The sequence below is a fragment of the Poecilia mexicana genome, unplaced genomic scaffold (assembly GCF_051168715.1).
Source record: "Poecilia mexicana isolate PSO_F unplaced genomic scaffold, ASM5116871v1 scaffold_5, whole genome shotgun sequence".
Taxonomy (NCBI): Eukaryota; Metazoa; Chordata; class Actinopteri; order Cyprinodontiformes; family Poeciliidae; genus Poecilia; species Poecilia mexicana.
In genome coordinates, this window is record NW_028263374.1 from 16932940 (window position 1) to 16955390 (window position 22451).

Consider the following 22451-nt stretch of genomic DNA (forward strand, 5'->3'; position numbering starts at 1 on the left):
TTTGCACATCCACGATCACAAGCGCACACGTGCCAGTAAAATGAACCGGCTCTTTGAGAGAATAATCATCTGGTGGAATCACAGTCGCTCTTAAATATGTATAAGTCTCTGTTCGAATGTCAGGATTTTGCGACGTGAAATAGGAGGCTGATCAGTAATTTTAAAACGTTTTAATGTGGCATTCACTCAAATTCAGTGGGAAAACAAAAGCAGCAAATATCCACACCTACTCAGTTTTAAACACCTGCTGATTCAAAATCAGCTTTCAGCTTCCTGGTGTCCACAAATACCATCATCTATAGTGAATTTGATGAACGTGAAATAATATTTCACTGTCCCAGAAGGATTTTCCTGACATTTGCTTCCATTGGCTACAGTCGTACATCACAGAGAGGCGACAAATGACCAAAGTAAAGTGGCTTTGCAGAATTATCAATGGGCTAGAGAAAAGAAATTTAGAAACAGAGATCTTATGACAAGACCTGATCCCGTCACCTGACTGATTTGGAGAACCTTTACAAAACGGAGTTTGGCAAATATTGTAAACTATGTGTGGGACACCAAAAATACTGAAATTTAATCAGAAGTACTTTAACAAGATATTAAAGATATGCATATTTATGGAACCAGGTTATTCATGTACAGATGTGTTTTCAGTTGGATTGTGGATAAATGTCACGTCACACGTAAGATACTTTTGAAATGATTCATCACCGCCTCATTGTTTTGCATCACTAAATTCTGGTATTTTAGCAGGACTTTACATGCTGTACCGATATACTGTGTGGATCTATTGTGTAGTAAAAGGAAAAAAAAAAACAAACAAACATAAAAATAAATGTCTGCATGTGTTTGATTTAAAATGACTAGATGTAATACAAATAGCATTTTTTGTTGCTCAACAAATATTACATAGTGTTATTGTTAGTTTATATATAAACAGTAGATTGGGATTTAATTTCTCCCCTTTTAGGTACAAGAAAAAAATAATCTGTTTATAAAAAAATATTTTGCAGTGATTTTCTGTCCAGTTGTGACATCCATTAGATACGACATCCATTTTTTCTATCATTATCTTTTACCAATATTAAAGATTCAAACCTGTAATGATAGCAAGTCGGAACAGTTTTCTCTCATTCTCCATTTTGATGATAAACGAAGTGTTTGCTTTATTTAACCACTAGAGGGCAGTAGAACTACTTTTAGAAAGCAATATATGAAGCGTCACTACTTGGATTTAGTGCGTTTCATTTTTCCTTTTTTAATAAATAGCTAATGTTAGCATATCTTTGATTTGATAAAAATACAGTTTTGCGGTTCCAGCAGAAGGTCTGTCTTTTCTTCTTAGAGAAGTGAGTTACTGAAAGTTTGAAATCACTTTTAAACTTGGAAATGAAAAACTGTGATACTGGTGTTATTTTTTTTTTAAAAAGAGAAATTGGGCCACTTTCTATCAGTTAAAGAAATAGTTCCAATTTTTTTGAAGTGTGGTTTTGTTAATCTGCTTTAGTTTAATTTTGTCGTGTATTTTTTTTTAAATTCTGTTTGTTGAAGACGTTCTGTGATTTTCATCTGGAAAGGTGCTACATAAATAAAGTTTTACTTACTTAAGTTTTCACTTGCTTTCAGTATCTTGCCTGCAGCAGATAACTCACTTAACAAAGAAAATTAATTAATTTAAAAAGGAAGAACTCCAAAGACTAATCTACTCATAGTGTCTCACAGAATACTAATTATAAAATATGAACTGTATCTCTAATAGTCTCTGATGAACAACAAACAAAAGAGCTGGGAACTAATGTTAAGCAGTCCTTTGTGTCTTTATTAACATGTTTAAATATCATATTTTGCATCCAAAATGGCAGCTTATATAGAATGATGATTCTATGTCTTGTATCTTCTTTAAGGCAATAAAATTCGGTCACAAATTAGACCAAACATTTGCTTAAATCTGTCCAAACAACATAAAACCTGCCATTTGGGCTAAATAAATAAGGCTGAAACTTTTTTGTCTTTTATAGTTTAATCAGATCTAAACCTCACCACAGTTCAAGGTGAAACTATGTCCTTTGTTTCAGTTTTTTTTTTTAACACAACTAATCATGTGTCACTAGGACTAGGGTTGCCACCTTTCAGAAATAAAAATAAGGGACGCTCCCCACGGCGCCCTACTCTCATGGGGTGGGACGTCTGCTGCAGTGACAGACGTTATTTTATGGCGTTTTTTTGTTGTTGTTTTTAAAAAGTGATCCATAGAGCAATCGTTCATGCATAGAGGTCGGTTAGAGTGCCCCAAAATTGTACTGCAATCCGAGTAGCATACCTTAAACACGTTTAATTAAGCAAGTGTAAAAAGTATTTGGTAAACTACTCAAGTACTGAGTAACTGATCATAACACCTGATTTAATATTCAAAATGTTTCCTCAGAGAGCCAAAAGTATAAAAGTTATATGAAGATTCTGGTATTTTAGTCAAAATATATCAGCATTTAAAAATAAATCATACAGAAAGCATTAACAAACCTTCTAAAGTAGTCTATTTGTATGGTTTGTTCTTTAAATGACCATTAGTATTATTTTGGCTGATATTATTAATAAGCAAACCTTTTTTTTTTGGTTGGTTTGATTTTCCTTCTTTGACTCAAACTTATTGTGTCATGGTAATAATTTTTATTCGTATTTGTATCAAAGGGTTCTGAGTCTGTATAGTGTCATGCTCACTGATATCATTATGAAGTTTTTTATAATGTTTAATGCTTTAATGCTTGTTGTAAATGACCACTGATGATCACTGCCTACCGAAGCCGGTGATCACACACATCACACACATAACACACAAGAGCATCTGCGCAATGGTCGCTCTTGATGCATTTCCCAGTATCATGAAACCATTAGTCACCGATACTGACACAATCTTTAATGATACATGACAAAAATCACACAAAAATAACATAAACAATAACCTCCAAACAAGAATCTCCAAAAACTAGAGTTAAACGTTAGATTATAGGGAAAAAAGATGTCAAAAAATGCATATACCTTCAGCGATCTATAGTGTGAAAGTCAACAGATTTGACCAGTCATCACATTCAACACAAAACTGACGTTAACAGCTCATCCACTCTCCGATCGGAGTGGCAGAGAAACAAAATCATTTAGTTTTTCCTTACATCATCTAAAAAGCAGCATCAGTAACAAATACTAGGTAGTTCATGATTTTACATGCTAAAAAATGTTATGTTTATGTACTTCAATGCCACATTCTTCTTTAAAAATCTGTTACTCACTTTACATCTTATTGTATTTCTGTAGGACTAATCTAAAGGCCACTTTGCAACATTACATTTATGTTTTTAAAAATAGACTCTCTCTATTGTCTCTGATCAGAAATCTCCGATCGTTTTAGGAATATAAAAAAAAAAAGACACAGTCAGTTATGTTTGTAAACACAGAATTTGACTCGGAGACAATTTACGAGGCATTGACAGTTTAGTGCTTTGCTGTCTTGGCTACAAAAAAGACTGAGCATCACTTGCAAGTCCCTATGTGCATTAAACATTCTGTTCAACACAGAATACGTTCTACAAAAAGGGATAAGTAGAAATGAAAAAAAAAAAAGTTTTTGCAAATGGACACAATTTTTGCATTTTCTGATTGCAAACACAACTTTAAGTTGCAGCACATTTAACAACTACTTTGTAGTTAATGACTATAAAAGCATACGAATGATTCGAATAATTCATTTGCACAGATGATGACAAATTTGTTATTTTTAAAGTGTTTGAGTAAAGTCTAGGCTACAGCAACTAAACATTTGTTGTGTTGTCTTTGTGCAGGATGTAGACAAAAAAAAGAGAAATATTGTATTTTTCCAACAGAGATGTTTTCTACACTTCAGAAGTTCTCTCAGGGTTTTGAACCAAAACAGCAGGTTAAAGTGAAAGTAGAGCACATCGCCTCTGGTGTGTTCAGTAAGTCTGCAGCACTCCAGAGATCTTTGCCTCTTAGCATTCAACATTCCACGTTGCGTTGAATAAACAAACGTGTTAATCTGTGTTGGCACAGTGTGGTTGAAAGAGGTTGACTAGACACACAACTCTTTGTTTAAACGCTGTTAACCAAAGGAGCCTGACAAGTGCAGATTTTCTGCATCAGTCAGGCCGTTTGAGCATGAGAAACTGAAATGCTAAAAGACAATTTCACATTTATGCTTCTCCCTTTTTTATACTGACATGAAAAGAAACCAAAGAAATATCGTTTTAAATCTTGGTAAAGAACATGTGGTCAAACTGAAACAGCTTAAACAACTGGATGCATTGAAACAGGGAATATAAGCCAAACACTTTCTTAATGAGAAGACTTTTTTTCCAACAGCTTTTTTTTTTTTAAATCTTATTTTATTATAATTTGTTTGTAGACTGCCCAATAATTGAGCAGGAAGAGTTTTTACCTTGACCTAAAAATCAGAATGACATTTAAGCTCAACATTATTCATACCCCTGGCAGATTTATATGACAAAGACATTGTTTCTGTTTGGAAATAAGACAGATATCCCTTAAAATAATTGCCATGCAGCTTTTTTTTTTTTCTTTTTTACACCTTCCAATGTTATTTTGACAAGTTATCTCTGGTGATGAACTCCAAGTCTTCTTCCCTGGCATCACCCTCTTCTTTGGCTCCTCCCAGAGGTTCTCTATCATTCAAGATGAGATTTTGCCTTTCAAAAATCTTAATATTACTTCAAGCCTGGTCAATATTGTTAGAATCAAGGGGGCAGGATTGTGCAAAATTTACTTTTTCGAAGTTTAAATAATGCTATTATGTTATCCCCTCATCAAAACACATGCCTGGATTGTTGCTTTGACTCTTTAATACTTGTTTGAGAAATCCTTCAATCTACTGTGGCAGCCGTTTGGAGTGCCTAAACTCTTACTCTCACCAAAAGCGCAGCCTTTTCCACGAAGTTCCTCCTTGGAGCTGCAGTCTTCAAGTCGAGCTTCTTCCTTACAGAGAACCCCTCCCACACGACTTCCCCACTCAGATCACCCAGAAATGTCTGGAAATTGATAAGGTTGCTCTGTTCAACGCAGATAAAAACATTGTTGAAAAGATAATAGAGGAGCGCTGTTCTGATGATGTACTGAAAGCAGAGTGTCGGAAAGAGAAGGAGCTTCTTAAAGAGACAGACACCCAATTTCAAGGTAATAAATTGCAAAGTCAAATTTCTTTGAAATCGTGTTTTATATATGTACACATTTTTAACAAATGAAGGTAACATAATTACTTGATTGTGCTATAAAACGATACTATGTGCCTGGAAAATACATAATGCCGCCCCTTCAAATATATACTTTTGGCGTAAATCTGCCAGGAATATGTATAAACTGCAGCTGTGCATTGTGGTGTTGTTTTATGGAAAAAAAAAATAATCTCAAGGAATATACAAGTTCAAGTACAGTTACATTAAAAACTATTCAAAATTAGCAACCAAAGCACCACCTAGATGTACTGATTTTATGCCTGTAGCAAAATGTTGTAGTTATTCAGTATTAGGGTATTTTCTGATTGGAATAACAAGCTCATGCAACAGCTTGTCTGTGCTGACAGGGTCATAATAAGAGGGTTTGATTTAATGTAACAGGATTTATAAAATGCCAATTTGGTTAGGTTTTTTTTTTCAAAGACTTAAACATTTTGTGCTTTTTTTTTTTTACAAATAGAATTGTTTTTTTTTAAATAGCCTTTTAAACTCCGAGATGCTCATCAAAGTACAAAGTAACACATCTGAAGTTCATTGGTTGTTATAGTGATATCTTACGAGAGCCTAACATTAAAAGAAAGCTAGAAAGACATTGTTTGGAAATTGATAAGGTTTTTGTGCATTTCAGTTTCTATGAACAACCTTGTTCGAATAAAAACAAGGTTGCCTACTAGCATTCAACATTTTGCTGTTTTGGGGTCTAACTCTACGCCAGGTTTGGAATCGGGTTTGTCACTCCTGTTGGGACAGATTCACCTCGTCAGTCCATGCTGCTCTGAGACGGGGGCAAAGTGAGAAGTTCGAGAGCTTTTTTTTCTGATTTGGTCAGAGGAAGGTCTTCAGCTGGAGTGCACAAGATAGAGAATCTCTGCAACAGAAGCAGAGCGTTACTTTTAATTCAAGTTTGTTTGAAACTGTTTTTTTTTTTTTTTTTTTTTATCTTTGGGTGGCGTGACAATAACTTACCTCCCGCAGGGTACCAGGAGTGATGAGCAGATTGTACAGCATCCAGAGGGGAACCATGAGGGTTGAGGAGAGAGTGAACCACCAGCCCAGAGCGTAACCCCACCACGGATACTCTATTGCGTTGTCGAACTTCAGAGGGGTGTACTTAACCAAGGAAAAAACAAAAGTACCCTGAAAATATCAACGAGAAAAAGATAATAGATGATAGTTAAAGTCTTGGCAAATGATTTGATGAATTTGTTATTTCAATATTTTTCTCAAATCCGTACAGTTGCTTTTATTTAATAATATTTCAAATAATCAAACACATGTTCTTACTAGTCAATCTCAAAAAAGCAAGTTTAAGCAACACTTTTCAAACAGATTTTAAAACAGCCTAACTCACACAATCCTCCACAGCAATTTTAAACGCAAAGTCAATATTTAATTTAACAAAAAACCTGGCAAAATGTGCAGCAACCCACCAGGCAAATGACTGGAGTGACGTATTTCAAACAGTACTTAATGAAGGGAAACGGCCGGTATCCAATCATGTCCTCAATGTTGTCGTAAAAGTGCTCAGCACCTGAGAAAGCATGGGAACAAAGACAATTAAGATCCACTGAGAAGAATCTGTGTAAATTTCCCCCTGGTGATGGACTCACCGTACACCCATCCAACACACACAGACTGCAGAATGGCAAACAGAAGCAAAGTCATCCCACTGCAGGCGTAGTAGTCAAACACCTGGAAGATGTACAGTCCTCCCTATGTGCGATATTAGATATTTTTACTGTCATGTTGTTGGAAGTGGGGATTTTACCACGCGAGATTTAATCTTACTTCTGTCACCATGACAAGACCAATGAAAAAGCTGAAGACGCAGACGAACAGGAGCAGAAGTTTACGTCGATGGCCGACAAGGAAGAAGGCAGGATACAGGTCAGATATTGACGTTGTGAGAGCTTCCAGACCTACAAACTGAATCGCAGACATCCGAGTCAAGGTTTCTGCAGCACCAAAGCAGGCTATGCAAAGTACAATCTAAAGTTTTCACAGTTTTCAATAATTCATTTCTTTAACGGAAAGTAACAACCTTGTTTAATGTAACATTTTACAAATAATTTTCTGATTTATTTTGATCACGCAAAAAAGCGAACCAGTGCTCCACCTCACTGTCCAGTCCCAGAAGAATGATCATAACGAAAAAGAATATGGACCAAAGTTGAGGAAAAGGCATCATGGCGACGGCCCGAGGGTAGGCAATAAATGCCAAACCAGGTCCTGCAGAAACACAATGTGAACATTTCCTCAACCAACCAGCATCCATGGCGACTTTTACTGTGGAACTTGCACTTGCATTTTAAAAATAAAATTATTTTTTGTTTTGTTTGTTTCTTTCTTTACAAGCTCACCTGATTCTGCCACTTTTGATATGTCAGTGTTCTGCTCATAGGCCATGAATCCAAGAGCAGAGAAGATGGCAAAACCAGCAACGAAACTGGTTCCACTATTCAGAAGGCACAAATATACACAATCCCTGCAGAAACCAAACAGGTTTCAAGTTATTTTCTTTTATATTTTCTCCTCATTAAGTCTCCGAAACTTTATTGATGTGTTGTATAGCCACCTAAAGCACCAAATATTGTGACCTTGGTTTTCTTTTTTTATTACATAAATAGTGCATTTTGCATTAAAACTCCTGAACTTACTTGTAGCAGTTGTTGTTGTACTTGTTGTAGCTGCCCAATGCAACTAGACAGCCAATGCAAATTGCATAGGAATAAAATATTTGTGTCCCGGCATCCATCCATACCTGCAAGACAAACAGATGGCATATTTTAAAAATCTGCTGTAAAATATTTGCAATAAGCACTGTGTTGTAAATTACTCCTACAGCAAGTATGCAATCATTATGGAGTGTTTTTTTTTTTAAAGAGGCTCTCTGCTTGTGTGGCATGCCGAGACGGAAAGATTTTACAGGAACAGCCAGAAAATTATTCTTGAAGTGGCAAACCAAAACTAAAAGACAAAGACAAGACAGACTGTTTGAAAACTAAAACTGTTAACACTATTAATTATTTCACTTTTACTTCGTCACCATTCTGCTTGTTTGACATGCAACATGTATTTGTGGCTCAAAAAGAAACTTGGCAATACTCCATGTTCATTGAAAAAAAAAAAATGGAGTCAAAAATCTTCTGGAAACAGCAAACTGCGACGCAAAGTAGAGCAAAACCCCCAGGAGACCTCTTCAAGGAGCATTCCCTTTTCTTTCATGTTCTTCTTGGTTGCAATACACCATTAACAATCAGAATAAAGACAAAACTGTTTATTGCTAATCTGGTTTCCTGTTTCTTATGCAGACTCACATAAAGTCTCAATAAAATGCACCAATGTTTGTGTTTGAACACAAATGGCAGAAAAAGTGTTAACACTTCTGGGCATTTCTGTATCTTGCTGTTGTCATGAGGAGCTAAATCCTTGAGTTAGTCACAAAGAGAATGAGAATTTATTTGAAATCTAAATTTTAAAACAATTACTTTTCAATGCAGGAATTGAATCAGTGAATAAACGATTTTGACCTGCGGGTCGGCGAGGCGGGATGCATCTGGGTAAAGGTAGAACTTGATCCCGTTCATGGCTCCTGGCAGCGTGAGTCCACGAACGAGCAGCACAGCGAGCATCAGGTAAGGAAACGTAGCGGTGAAGTAAACGACCTGTGGGGCAAACATGAGGAGATTTCTTTGTGGAGAAACAGTGGACAGTAGCTGTTTTCATGTGTAAAATTCAATTTGAGAGATACATTTCTGAAATCCTTTAATACAATTTTTTGTTTTGTTTTCTATATTGTCAAAAGGCTGTTTTCCATAAGAAAGGAGGAACCCATCGCGATGACAGAGGATCTTAAAATTAGGTTTTCGGAGCACGTTCCTAATTTAGCTTAGCGCAATCCACATGACCCTGACCCCGCTGGTCCAGAAAGACAAAAAAAATATTACGACATAGTAAATTCTGATCTTATCACTTCTGAGGAAGAATCAGCATGAACAATTGAAGGCAGGGTAGATCCAAAATATGTTGATAGGGGTGTGAGCTGCTATGACAGGAATGTATGTTAAGTCTGGAAGGGGAAAATACATGTTATTAGTTGTAAAGGCTGTTTTCTGTGTATGTGCGACATTCAAACTAGTCTACCTTCCCGGTAGACTTCACTCCTTTCCACACACAGAAGTAACAGATGATCCAAGACAACAGCAGACAGAGAGCCAACTCCCATCTAATACTGCCCAACTCATTGATGTTGCCTGTGATATTTAAAACTCGTCTCCTGAAAATCAATCACAGCAGTCATTTCATCAATATCTTCATGAACAAACATTAAACTATGCCCCTTTTTTTTCATACTTACTCCCAAAACTCTCTCACTGGTGAAGTTGCGTTCTCAGGTATCGTCAGGTTGAAATAATCTGATCTTTGATCAAACTCCACACAATTTTCTGCAAAACACAGAAATGTTGAAAAATATGTTCAAGCAAATGTAGAAACCCTGTTAAAGCTGTGGTGAGCATTATGAAGTTCTTTGGACAATTATTAACATGACATTGGTAACTTATTTTTGCAGTACATTCCTATTAAGGTTTGACATGTTCTTAAGTCACCAGGATGTTTGTCACTCTTATCTTGTTTTTGTTTGTGTGATTTATCAGCTTAGGTTTATAGTCTTTAACGCAGGGACATGCAAAACTGTGCAAACTGGTTTGCAGCTGCAGGAACTAGAACACCTTGAGGGTATTTATTCTGCCTACTTACTTGCAAAAAGCAGTTGGAAGATTAATCAACAGAAACTGGATCAGTATTACAAGACAATAAATCATCGTGTTAAAGAGAAAGCAGGTACTTTGCAGAACAGTCCAATAAGGTTGTGCAAAGGATTTTCTGAAAGCTTGATGTGAATCTAAAAGAGAGAAAAAAATAATGTGCCACTTAATGTGCCGAGATGAATGAGAACATTTTGCATTAACTGCATTGCAGCAACTGCACCGGGGCAGCTTATGAAAAGCACGCAGTTGCAGACATTTGGTTTTCTCTTTTAAGTGAGGAAACCTGTTAGAGTTCTGACTGTCACTGCAGATCAGCTGCGAGTCAAAAATCCCCCAAATAAAAGAAATCGCCCAAAAATGAAGTTTCTTGTTTTGTAGTCTGTTTCATACTCCGGGTCGGGACGTCGTGGGCCTACCTGTGTTCCAGCTGTTCCTGCAGGTCGCCCAAGGAAGCTCAGAGCTGAAGGAAGAGAAGAGATACAGGAATGCCCAGGCTAGTATCACTATGTAGTAGATACTGGAGTATAAAACAACCACCTGACTGCCATAGCCCATCCCTGAAAAAGAGAGAAAAACAAGGCGGTATAATCAGTCCGCTGATTTGTTAACTAATAAGTTGTCGAAGCCTTACAACATGAACAGATGTTAAGCTCAAAGCAGACTATTTTCAGATTGCAATTACAACAATGTTCCTTTTTAATTGTGCTTCAGTTTATTTTCATAGTGATCATTTTACCTTCAAATAGTGGACAAATTTTCCTCCAACAGGTGATACATCCCTGCTTGGTGTACTGGCCGAGGGACGTCTCCAGCAAAAACAAGGGAATGCCGCAGGAGAAGAGGAAAAGTATGTAGGGGATGAAGAACACGCCTGAAAAATATTAAATATGTCACTTTATGCCTCTGCACTGAAAAAAAAATATATATATATATATATATATATATATATATATATATATATATATATATATATATATATATGAACCAGTTTAGAAGGAATGAATCTAATTTGTTACAATTAGTTTTGTTATTTTTGTTCAAGCCATAAGTCTGATTTCAGGATTATCCAAATGAGAATTATAGTTTGAGAAAAGAAAATTAGCTAAAATAAATTAGAGCAATTTTTTTAAAATTGCTTCAAAGAAACATGTTTTTCTTTGTGGACATTAATTTAACTGCATCAGTAGCTTCTCTGTTGATCTGCCACTGATGGTAGTTTCTAAATATTGTTGGCTACGTTTAGTCAGAATTGTTTGTGCATTACTCTTTCGCATTTTGAATTGCTAAGCAGTATTATCACTAATTAAGGGGGGTGGGGAGCCTTTTTGTCAATTTTACAAAAACCTACCTCCTCCATTTTTGTAGCACAGGTAAGGAAACCTCCACACATTTCCCAGCCCTATAATTTGCCCCGCCACAGCTAAAAGAAACTCAATTTTGCTTGACCACTGTCCTCTCTGGGTCGTGGGACGATCAGGGCCCTCGTCCAGTCTGAACTTGACGTCTGGACTGTCGGTGTTATCCATTGTGCTATGATGGGAGAAGAACAAACATTTAAGTTGGGAGACTTATGTTTTTCTTTTTTTTTTCAACCAGAAAAATATTTTATGTATTTAAAAAAATATAATTAAATGCACATAGCACAAGTTGATCTGTAACATAACACATGTTGATCTGTAACATAGCACAGGACGTCATGTGGTCTGTTATCAATTTGTGGATAACATAACACAAGTTGAAAAGTGTCTAAAACATGACAGCTTTTCAGCAAAGCGTGTTGATCTCTGCTATCTGCACAGTGTGAGCTGTCTTTCTGCATTAGGTTAACAGAGGGTAATTCTTTTCATCAATGTTGCTTTTGTGTGGCTGCTATAGTTTCACAGTGGGAGCTGCAAGTAGAGTGGAAAATATGTGCCGTCCAACACTGTTAAGAGCTTAAAATCCCGAGATGCTGAAAACAACATTCCTGAAGTCCTTTATTGATCATTTAGGAACGCGACGGAGAAGTGGGACGATTAGGGATGGATTCATGTTGGACAGTTCTGTATAAGAAACTACAATGTTAATATAAGAAAGTAAATAGTCAATTTGTTTTAAAGAAAAAAATTGCATATTGTTATTTTTTCAGTGTAAATAGAACAAGAAAACAAAAAAAGAAGCAGATTTAACATTATTCTCAGTGCTATTAAAACAGAGACATGGTTTCTACTGTTAATGCAAGTTTTAATCATTTTATGTCATGACCAATTATCCTAACAGTGATGTTTTGTGATTATGGGAGGAAGCATGAGAGTCCATGCATGCACAAAGAGAACATGCAAACTTCCTGCAAAACTGCTGGCCAGGATTTGAACTTAGGACCTTATTACTCCAACTCTGCCCCCATGCAGCCTTAATGGTTTACTTTGTGGATTAAAATTGTTTATTTTAGTAGAATCATGCACAACTTCCAAACTCAGTTATCTATAAACTTGGTGGACAGAAAGAAGAAAATAATGCATGCAGTTTTTGATACTGGATATTTTTCAAATTGAAGAAAGAAATATCATTTGGATCAGGGGTGCCCAAGTCCAGTCCTCGAGAGCTACCATCCTGCAACTTTCAGATGCATCCCTGCTTCAACACACCTGAATCAAATGAATGGCTCGTTATCAGGCCTCTATAGAGCTGATCCCGGTCTGTTGGAGTAAGGATACTTCTAAAACTTGCAGGATGGTAGCTCTCGAGGACTGGACTTGGGCACCCCTGATTTGGATCTTTGGTTTTTGGAAATTCAAATATAATGGGAAAATATCTTTCTTGATGGAGATCGCCCAGAATACTTTCTTTAGTTTATTGTATAAACAGTCATAAACTCTTGAGGCATCATTGTCTCAGTTTTTTTGGTCTGACATTTGACCAAATTTTGCAAACGTTGCTTTCACTATGAGGAGTTCACTTCCTGCAAGTTGTGTGCTGAAATAAAGGTTCGTCTGCCAGTTCTTTAGAACTTTGTGTTTTTGTTTATGAGAGGAATTCTTGTCTGTGGTTCTTTGCTTCAAAAGACTATTATACAGACACACAGCATGTAGCTGCCATGTTTAGCATCTGCTCAGTTCATGCCCTACAAAAGGCAACATTGTTGTCCAGGGAAACAACGCAGTGCAAGAACAGAACCGCTCAACACAGGAAGAGTCTTTTCACAGCTGCTGTGGGTCCAGTGCATTGATATTTATCTGAATTATGTCAGCGAAAGACTTCATGAAGCTGCCTCTCCCTTGCTAGGCACTCAATAGCACAAACAACCATGCAGATAAAGACTCATATATTTATAAAGCATATATTATTGCTTATGCTAAACTCATAGCAAAACCAACATTAAACTACAATACGACTAAAATGGTTTTTCACATGGTAAAAATCAACTGTAGGACCAACTGGTGAATAACAGTTTTAAATTGCTACATTTCTCTGCACTGTTCACTCAGTTATATGAAACTAGAAAGATCTTAGCACACATGTGAACCTGATGAACATGGCTACCTATCTCAACTAACAAACTGCCGATTAACATTGTTACAAATAAGCAGCTCATTATAAGTTTGAAGGAGCTGCAGAGCAGAGCTCAGGTGGGAGAATGTGAAACTTTCTATTTGTTATTTAAACCAGACATGCACTCAAATTGAAATGTCTGTCGTCGCGGTGCAACATGTAGTGACAACTATCAATATTTAAAGGAAAAAACGGCAGCAGATAAACAATCAGCAAACAAGCTATGGAATAAAAAGCAAAATTTTCATTTGGCAGATTAATCAAGTGAAGAGATTAACAAGCATCAACTGGTGAAGTCTTGAACTGTTCAAATTTTTAAGATTAAGTGTTCATGAACAAACACTCTTGCAAAAGCCACTAAGCCGGCAAAGTGACAAAAAGTGAGCAATTATTGAAAAAACTTTAATATTCTACTAAAACAAATACAATGGACATGTAGAAAAGGACATGGAGTTAAACTCTTTAACTCCACGTTAAAATTTAACTCAAATTTGAAACATTTGCAAAGTAATGCAACTGTTTATCACCGTTTAAATACCTGTTGGAACATTCCCTCTAGTTTTGCTTTGATTATGACCACTGCGTTTCAGAGGTCATGCCGTCGTTTGATTTGAACATTAACAGGGAATCAGTTCATCCATGAAACCTGACACTGACACAGTATATAATATTAATAGAAAGAGATAGGCAACTGTGTACAGAGAGTTAACACAAACCTAAAAGAAACCTGATATCGGTTGAAAGGTAGCTGACAAACTCACTTAGAGTTTGGCAGCTACTATAAAGAGCTCACTTAGAGCTCTTTATAGTGATATAGTCATATCACTATAAAACTGTGGCTTGGATAGGAAACAACTTTGATTGAGCGGTGCTTTTTTTTATATTTATGCTTAGTCCAGATTCTTTCTTAGTGCAGCCACAGGTTTGATGGGGCAGAAAACAAGTTGCTTTTGAGTGCATTGCAGGTCCTGGATCAACACTCTCCTGGCAGCAGGTGGACAAATTCCTTTAAAATATTTTCCTCTACAGCTTCAGGGCTTGCGCAAAACGGGGATCAGATAGAGTAAACACGGTGGTGTTGGGTTTATGTGGTGATGGGAAGGCTTTTAAAAGAGAGTAAATAAGCTATGGTGCAGAAAACAGATGTATGGTTAAAACCAGAAGTTTACATACACCTCACTGCCTGAAGTTAAATCAGACCAAACTTCTTCTGTTTGTTAGAATCACCCAATTTTTTTAAAAATGTTTTTATTTTTGCTAAATCCCACAGTATTGAGAGAATCTTTTGGATAGTTATTTATTAATATCTTTAAAATCAGAAGTTTACATATAAAATGTCTGACTCGTGTCAGACATTTTGGGTTTCCTTCCACAAGCATCTCAATTGTTTCCGGGAGTTCTGGCCCATCCCCACTGACAGAACTGGTATGACTCAGTCAGGTTCGTAGGCTGCCTCATCTGCACACACCTTTTTCGATCTGCTTACAACTTCTTCATACGACTGAGATCGGGGCTTTGTGATGTGAAAACACTGACTTTGTTGTCTTTAAGGTATTTTTATAATCAGACTGTATGCTTATGGATACTGTCCATCCGGAAGACCCATTTGTGCCTGAGCTTAACATCCTGCCGTTACATGTTTCAATATTCCTCACGATGCCGTTTACTTTACGATATGCACCAGTTGCACCATCATAAGGCCAAACAGTTCCACTTTAGTTTCTTTAGACCACAGCACATGTCTCCAAAAATGAATGTCTTTGTCACTGTGTGCATTTGCAAACTGCAATCTGACATTTTCACATTTCTTTTGGAGTAATGGCTTCCTCCTCTCTGAGTAGCCTTTCATGAGCGTACAGGGCAGGTTTCACTGTGGATAATGACGCCGTCTTACCAGCTCCAACCAACGTCTTCACAAGGTCTTTGGCTTTTGTTCTTTGGTCGATTTGCACATTTCAGACCAAAACACTAGGACATAGAACCTGTCACCTTCCTCAGCGCTGTGATGTTGAACATTCCCTTCATGTTTATACTTGCCATGTAATTGTTTGAGCCGTGGCTGGAGAGCTTCTGACTGGTTTTATTGCTATCCACAGAACAAGCTGAATGTGAAATAAAAGCAAGGTGATCAGGGTGCAGCTATACCCCACCATCTCATAAAAAAATTATTATTATTATTGCAAAATTGTGTTGCAAATCAAGTTTAAAACGGTATTTGGTCCTTTGATTTAAAAGAGTGCTTCTCTATATTCACATGCAGGGCGGTGCAGCTTTTGCTGAGCAAACACATGCAATCTGACCACAGAAAAATGTTTACGTTTGCTTTTCAAAAACATGAAGAAAGGAAAAGGAGGAAGAAAAAGAAAAGCTAAGTAACTTGTACATTTTGTTAACTAACATCAATCTTTGGGCAAAAGTTACACATATTCTAAAAACAAGCACTATCTCGGCTACAACCTCTTTAAAATAAGGCACAAAAGTGGTATCAGTATCATCACTCTACATGGAAACTTCCTTAACCAGCGGCCGATGAATATGAAAAATTAGGCTCATCAAACCCAAAATAGAAATTCAGTCTCATCTCCAATGTTCTTTGGTAGTGATCCTTGTTAGAGAAAATATTTCCACTTGGCTCCTGTAATCTGTTATTCCTGCTATGCAATTTTTAAGAGATTTTTTTCTCTTTTTTTTTTAATTCAGATGATTATGAAAATATCTATTTTTTTATATGGCAAACTTTGATTACCCTACTAATAAAATTATTATTAATAGGCTAATAATAATACTGATACAGTATATGACTTTGCACTATCATACAGTCATATGATACTGTATCATATGACTATTGTGAAAGTTGATAAATTCAGTTTAGAGAATGTATATTAGTGTATGGGCATATTTAATAACCTAAGTAGTAGTTTATAATGACAATTATTAGTTTAATGATAAACTAGTAATTTATTATTATTTGTTTATCATAATAAACTTGTAAACCAATCCTACTTCCTGACAGAAGTAGGATTGGTTGCGTAATTTTTCGTGATCAAAAATAAGAGAACTTTGGTCTGACTTAACTTCCGTGTCAAAAGAGCGTGTGGGTTTTTATTTGGTCTATGTAAACTTCTAGCATCAGCTTCACAAATGACCTGACAACTTTGTACAAGCTATTCTGCAAACTGCACGTCATGTTGTGAGAAATGGCTCATTACATGTTTACAGTGTAAGCTACCTGTATTAACAGAAAAATCAGAAATCCATTAGCAGAGCAGGAGAACTGCCTCAGCAATGTGTACAATCTAAGCCTCAACAGGTCATAGTTGTATCTTTGGAATGCAAGGCATCATTTACCACTATTGCTTTTTGAAACAGGGGCATACCTTTCTTGAAATTATGAGCTCATGAGTCCAAGGAAGTCTGTGGAAACTTTCCATTGAACTTTCAGGTTAGTCCTTTTATGCAAGAGATTCAGACAAGTGTAAAATGTAAAAGCATGTTGACCTGCTGTTAGTTAAATGAAATGCATGTGTTGGTGAGGTAATAAAAACATACATATTTACACATTAGAAAACAAAAGAGCACAACTGGTAATGTAAAACTTATTTTTCTAATTCAGAGGAGATCTTTCCTGTGAAGACAATTCAAATATTTGCTTAAGAAGAATAAATGATTTTGTTTGCATTTTGCTGCCAGTACTAAACAAGAGAAGCAACCGCCTCGCTGCAGCATAACAAGTAACCTTTGGCCTACATATTCACTGTACCGCTGAGCTGCCAGGGTACCGGCTGTGTCTTTGGCTTTACGGAACTGAAATAACAGAAGACTTCACTTGGAAACGTTCTAAACTAAACACATTATGGAAAGCATGCCGAGGCAACAGATGAAAAAGAGAAGAGTACCTTAAAAAGATGATACTTTAGTTTTGAGTTATGCATCCATTCCGAGAGACTTCATTTGGTGCCTTGAGAGCAAAATACAAGTGCAGAAGCCCCAGCCTCACCAGGACATACTTGATGCCCAGAACTGACCATGAGTGAGTCCATGAGGAGGTTTGAGAGAGCTGAGTGGTGTGACAATGAGTCCGAGCCACAGAGTAAGGACAGAGGGAGCAAGGGGTGGGACTGTTTCTGAATGAGGGACTTAAGGCGGGGACTGTTCCAGCAGCCGCATGGTCTCGGTAAAGACGGTCATAGGCTCTCTGTATGTTCACAAAACTTTTTCCAGTTTTAACAACATACTTTCGATTTGCTGTACTAAAATTAGATTTTTTTTTCAGAAGTTTTAATAGCTTTCTTCACTGAATTATCTGCTAATATTTTTAAGATTAAGTAGTTTTGCTGTATGACTTTGAATAAATGTTTTGTGAACCTTTCTACAAGCTTCTCACAATAATTCCTCCTGACAAAACAGCTGGCACCATTTCTATGGGGTTGAGATGTTTTGATTGCCTCTCTGAAACTTTAATTTCATTTTATGGATGAGGTGTGGTGTGTGATCTGGCAGTTGCCTCGTGAGCCAGCTTTCGTTTTATTGTTTGTAGATGGGGAGAAGAAAAAAAAAAGGGGGGGAGTTGGCGCCACCTGGTGTTTGCTGAGAGCAGGGAAAACGTTTTGTGAATTACCTCCTCCAGAATTTAGATGAAAACTTGCTTTACAAACTGGAACCACAAAATGAAAGCATCTGCAGTAAATGACGACTGTGGTTATTTCTAGTTAGGTAGATAAAATAAATGTATATAAATTGCAATCAAAAATATTTCTTATTTATTGTTAGTTTTATTTTTTCCTATTGTTTAATCAATTAGTTTAGATATGTGGTAGTGTAAATGTTTTTGTTTTTCTTATGAAGAATATACCTTTTTTACTTAAAAAAGCTTAGCTGTGGCAAATATTTTAAAAAGTCTAAGACATATGTCATTTTGTTCAAACGCATATTATATTTTATATAAATTGAAAATGTTGGAAAAATAAACACAAAATTGTGCACAATAAGCTTAAACTTTCATTGGTCGTATTAAATATTAAATGGGGAGGTGAGTTGGCTCCCTCTAATGGTTTTTGGGAATATGGAGAGTATTTTACGTACTTTTACCTGGTTTTAATTTAATGTGTTGCATGTTTGAACCCAAATGTTTATTTTCTTTTTGTGTTTACGAAATAGATATGAGCGACTCTGAAGAAGCATTCAAGTCAACCACAGAAAATTGATTTATTCCTTTATAAAACCCTTTGTTATCAGCTATGTTATCAGCAATATGACATTCTTAAAGCCATCCTTGAGCTGGCAGATTAAATAAAGCAAGATAGCATCATGAGATCCCTTTGGCCCACTCAACTTTACACTACATCCATCTTGTAATGTCACAAAAATGACCTACCAGTGTTCCATTTTTACAGGCTTAATGGTTTACTGTTCACTAAACACAGAAAACTGGGTCTCAGACATCAGTATCTGTCAACAGGAATGTATCCTGGCGAGATTTTAACCTGAAAAAAAGCTTCAGGTTAAAAGTCGCAATGGTTAAAGACTTTTAAACTGCTGTTAATCTAGGAGTAAACATTTCTGAGGAAGAACTTCTTGACCTGTTGCAAGTTGAAGCAAGTTGTAAATGGAAACGTAGTCATAAAAAACTATGTTAAAATTCATTCATGCAGATATACGTAAGCTGTTTCGTTTTTTGTTTTTTTTTCTTTTATGGTGCCAAGGAATTTAAAGTAATAAAAAGTTGTAACCTTTGTTACAATTTTGTTGTTACTACAACAAACAACTTTGAAGGACAGAGACTTGCCCTCAAACTGAAAAAAGTGGAAACACAATTTTGAATTAAAAAAAAAAAAAAAAAAAGAGGCCATAGAGACGCAGACCTGAATAGCTGAATAGACAGGCTGAACTTGAATCCTGGAAATGGTTTGACTGAAGATGCTGCTCAATGGGTCCAGAACACAACACAAAAGTGCAAGGCAGAGCAATGTTTCCAGAAACCTAATCTTGATCCAAGTCCTGCAGAGCAAAGGCAAACACATCCTCAAACAAAGGCAGTTTAGCACAGCGAAGTAACCTAATATGCATGTTTCTGGGATTTACCAACCATTACTGCGCATCCCAAATTCAAAATCAGCAATTCAAAATAAGTTATTTCTAAATAAAGACCAAACAACAACTTTATCATGAAATGAAACATCCTGAAAACATATTAGCGGCAGCATAGCAAAATGTTTTGCTGCCGAAATTATCAAAATTATTTTCAAACAAAAAAGAGAGCTTATGTGTGTTGGAGGCTGTACTAAGTTGTACTTTAGAGCCTTAGCAGAAAGCATCTAACATGTAATCAAAGTGTAACTTTACCCTCAGCTTTGAGCTCAGCCCGCCCCACTGTATTACTCTGAAAAATGTAGAAAAGAAAGATGGCTGATAGCATTTACAGGCTTGGCGCTGAAGGGCATAAAGGTGAATCACAACCTTTTATCAACTAAATAGACTGAAGGAGAATCATAGGGCCACTGCACAAAGCGCTGTTTTTAAATAAAAAGCCTTTCACCTTCAAAATATATGGAAGCAGACAGTAAGTAGGTGAAAGACCAACGGAGATGTAGAGCTGTACATATTAGAGCTTCCTGTTAAGGTTCTAGTAGCAATGTCAGATTTAATATAAAGCACAAAAATACCTGAATGTGCACAAAGTATTTTGGTTATAAAATGATGCAGTAATAAGAGAGAGGAGGCTTTATTAGCATCAAAATCACAATTTTTCACCTTACTATTTCTCAATTCTAGTGGAGAGAGGCACTCTGAAATAACTTGTGTTTATTATACTTCTAAAATAAGATAGCACACTGTGTGGAATAAGGTGGAGGACATTGAAAATAACTACCAGCATAACCAGGTGTGAGAAGTTTACCCAAAAAGAGGGACTGCAAAAATGCTAAAGTAAGTCTCTGAAAACCCTAAAATATCAATTTGGGACCTGCACCAGGCGTTTGCTACCGCTGATATGACAGTTGATGTCTGCAGCATCAGAAACAAATCAAAGAGGTTTAATTTTAAAAGAGAGGCATGCAAGGACAAACAATTGCCCTCAAAGAAATCCCTGAAGGTCAGACTGAGGTTTAATAGAACAAATGCAGACAAAAACTGGTACTTCTGCAATAATGTTCTTGAAAAGATGAGCATAAAACTGAATCATTAAATATAAAGCCAAAATAAATAAATAAATAAATAAAAACCCTCCTACTACTATCCTTATTATCACCACAATGAGGCCGAGGCCACAGATTTAGTCACATTGATGTAATAGCTTAAGTTTTCTTGGATAGCAAAAATGGCAGCAAAATAAATAAAGAAAAAAAAAACATGGTTATATTTTTCTGTATGTCCATTCTTTGTGTTGTAGACAGATGGGACTTGTGAACTTCTGCTACATCAGTAACTTAAATTGAATTGAAAGTTTGGATCATAAATCATACTGAGTATAATGAAGAAGACTTCTGTTGTCGACATAAAAACAACAACATGAATATTTACATGTTTTGCTGACATGGAGCTGTCTACGCAGGCGGAAAAAGCTTGACAACACTCTATGACTCATAAAAGTCACAGAGAGACATTTCTTTAACAGCAAGTATGAGAATCAAATGGCCAGTCCACTCACTCATTGCCGTCCTCTGAAGCCTGATGATATCCTGGGAGTATCTCCGTCTTTGTTTCAGCATTTTCCATCTCAAAGCAGCTTTTCTTGCCTCAGGGCCACTGGTGTGATATCTGTTGGTGAATATCTGACTGAAGGGCTTGCAATGATCACAGGTAAACAAGTTGGACAAATCATTACAGGGTTGTAAATGAATTATCTTTGGCAGTGTCTTTCAAAGCTATACCGCACAAAGTTACATAAGTACACGGAAATGCAGCTGTGTGCAGATTTAACAGGACAAGACATTTTTCTCTAGCTATTTTTAATTACACAAGAAATTTTGTGATGGTTTTATGTCGAGATTCTAAAGTACAACAGGTAAAGTACGCTTGTAAACATACCCTTTGAACCTCATCACGTTTTGTCACGTTACAGCAAACTCTAATCTATTTTACTGGTATTTAATATAAAGGATCAATACAAAGTTATTCATAAGTGTTAAATAGAAGGAAAAGGATACGTTTTTAAAAAAAACATGTCTGAAACTGTGGTACACATACATACTTACATATTTAGTCCCCTTTACTCTCATTCCCCTCAATAAAATCTGGAGACATCGAGTCCACCTGTGTAATTTCAATGATGGTTTCTTGGAGAATATTGGTCAAATAAATGCTTTAATGAAGACAGAGCAACACAGCAACAGAATGGGGAGAGAGTTGTGGTGAAGTCTAAAGCAGGGTTAGATTATGAAATCAATTTTCCGAGCTTCGGACATCTCACAGAGAGAAGCAAACCTCAAGCGACGTCGTCCCACCCAAAGTGACAAGCCAGGTAAGGAGAGTGAATTATTCTGAAGGAAGTTATCCAGCTATTAATTGTGCACCCAACCAATCTGTGCTTCCCTCACTAATGATTCCTTGTAAAAATTACAAGAAAAGAAAAAAATTTGTAAGACAACTATGAAAATTCACAAATTTTAAGTTAATTGCAATCCTGTAAGTAGATATGTTTGGAGGCTACAAAAGTCTTCACCTTTCTTCAGGACAGTGAGTCCAAACATCAATCAACCAACCAACCAATCAATTATAGGGAATGACTGCTATGGCATTCATAAATACAACTCATTTTGACTGACATGACAGCAAATGATATATTGATAGTGTTATAAACCAGTAGAGAATTGTATGGAAGCAGAGGATTTGCAATTTGTTGATAGGAATGAGAAACTGTAAGTATGAAAAGCAGCGCTGAGAAGCGCAACTC

The 22451-nt window shown here is 36.4% G+C and overlaps 1 protein-coding gene across 1 annotated transcript; it reads right to left on the reverse strand.

The window, feature by feature from the left end:
* Positions 1-2902: 2902 nt before the first annotated feature.
* On the reverse strand, positions 2903-17661 carry LOC106918411 (sodium- and chloride-dependent GABA transporter 2-like). The gene is made up of 15 exons (XM_014988126.2): positions 17458-17661; positions 11379-11560; positions 10767-10901; positions 10447-10587; positions 9619-9706; positions 9405-9537; positions 8792-8926; positions 7919-8022; positions 7622-7746; positions 7378-7490; positions 7050-7187; positions 6872-6974; positions 6692-6792; positions 6228-6398; positions 2903-6129 (listed from the first exon to the last, which is right to left on the reverse strand). Exons 2-15 carry the CDS (start codon positions 11554-11556, stop codon positions 6022-6024), a joined length of 1773 nt encoding a protein of 590 aa, XP_014843612.2. The 5' UTR covers positions 11557-11560; positions 17458-17661; the 3' UTR covers positions 2903-6021.
* Between the last annotated feature and the right edge of the window lie 4790 nt (positions 17662-22451).

Coding starts and splice junctions, on each gene's coding strand:
- LOC106918411 (XM_014988126.2), bottom strand. CDS start 11,556: ATGGATAACACCGACAGTCCAGACGTCAAGTTCAGACTGGACGAGGGC. Junction 9,707..10,446: donor CAGGAACAGCTGGAACACAG/GTAGGCCCACGA, acceptor TGTGTTTTGCAG/AAAATTGTGTGGAGTTTGAT. Junction 7,188..7,377: donor TTCTGGGACTGGACAGTGAG/GTGGAGCACTGG, acceptor TCTGCGATTCAG/TTTGTAGGTCTGGAAGCTCT.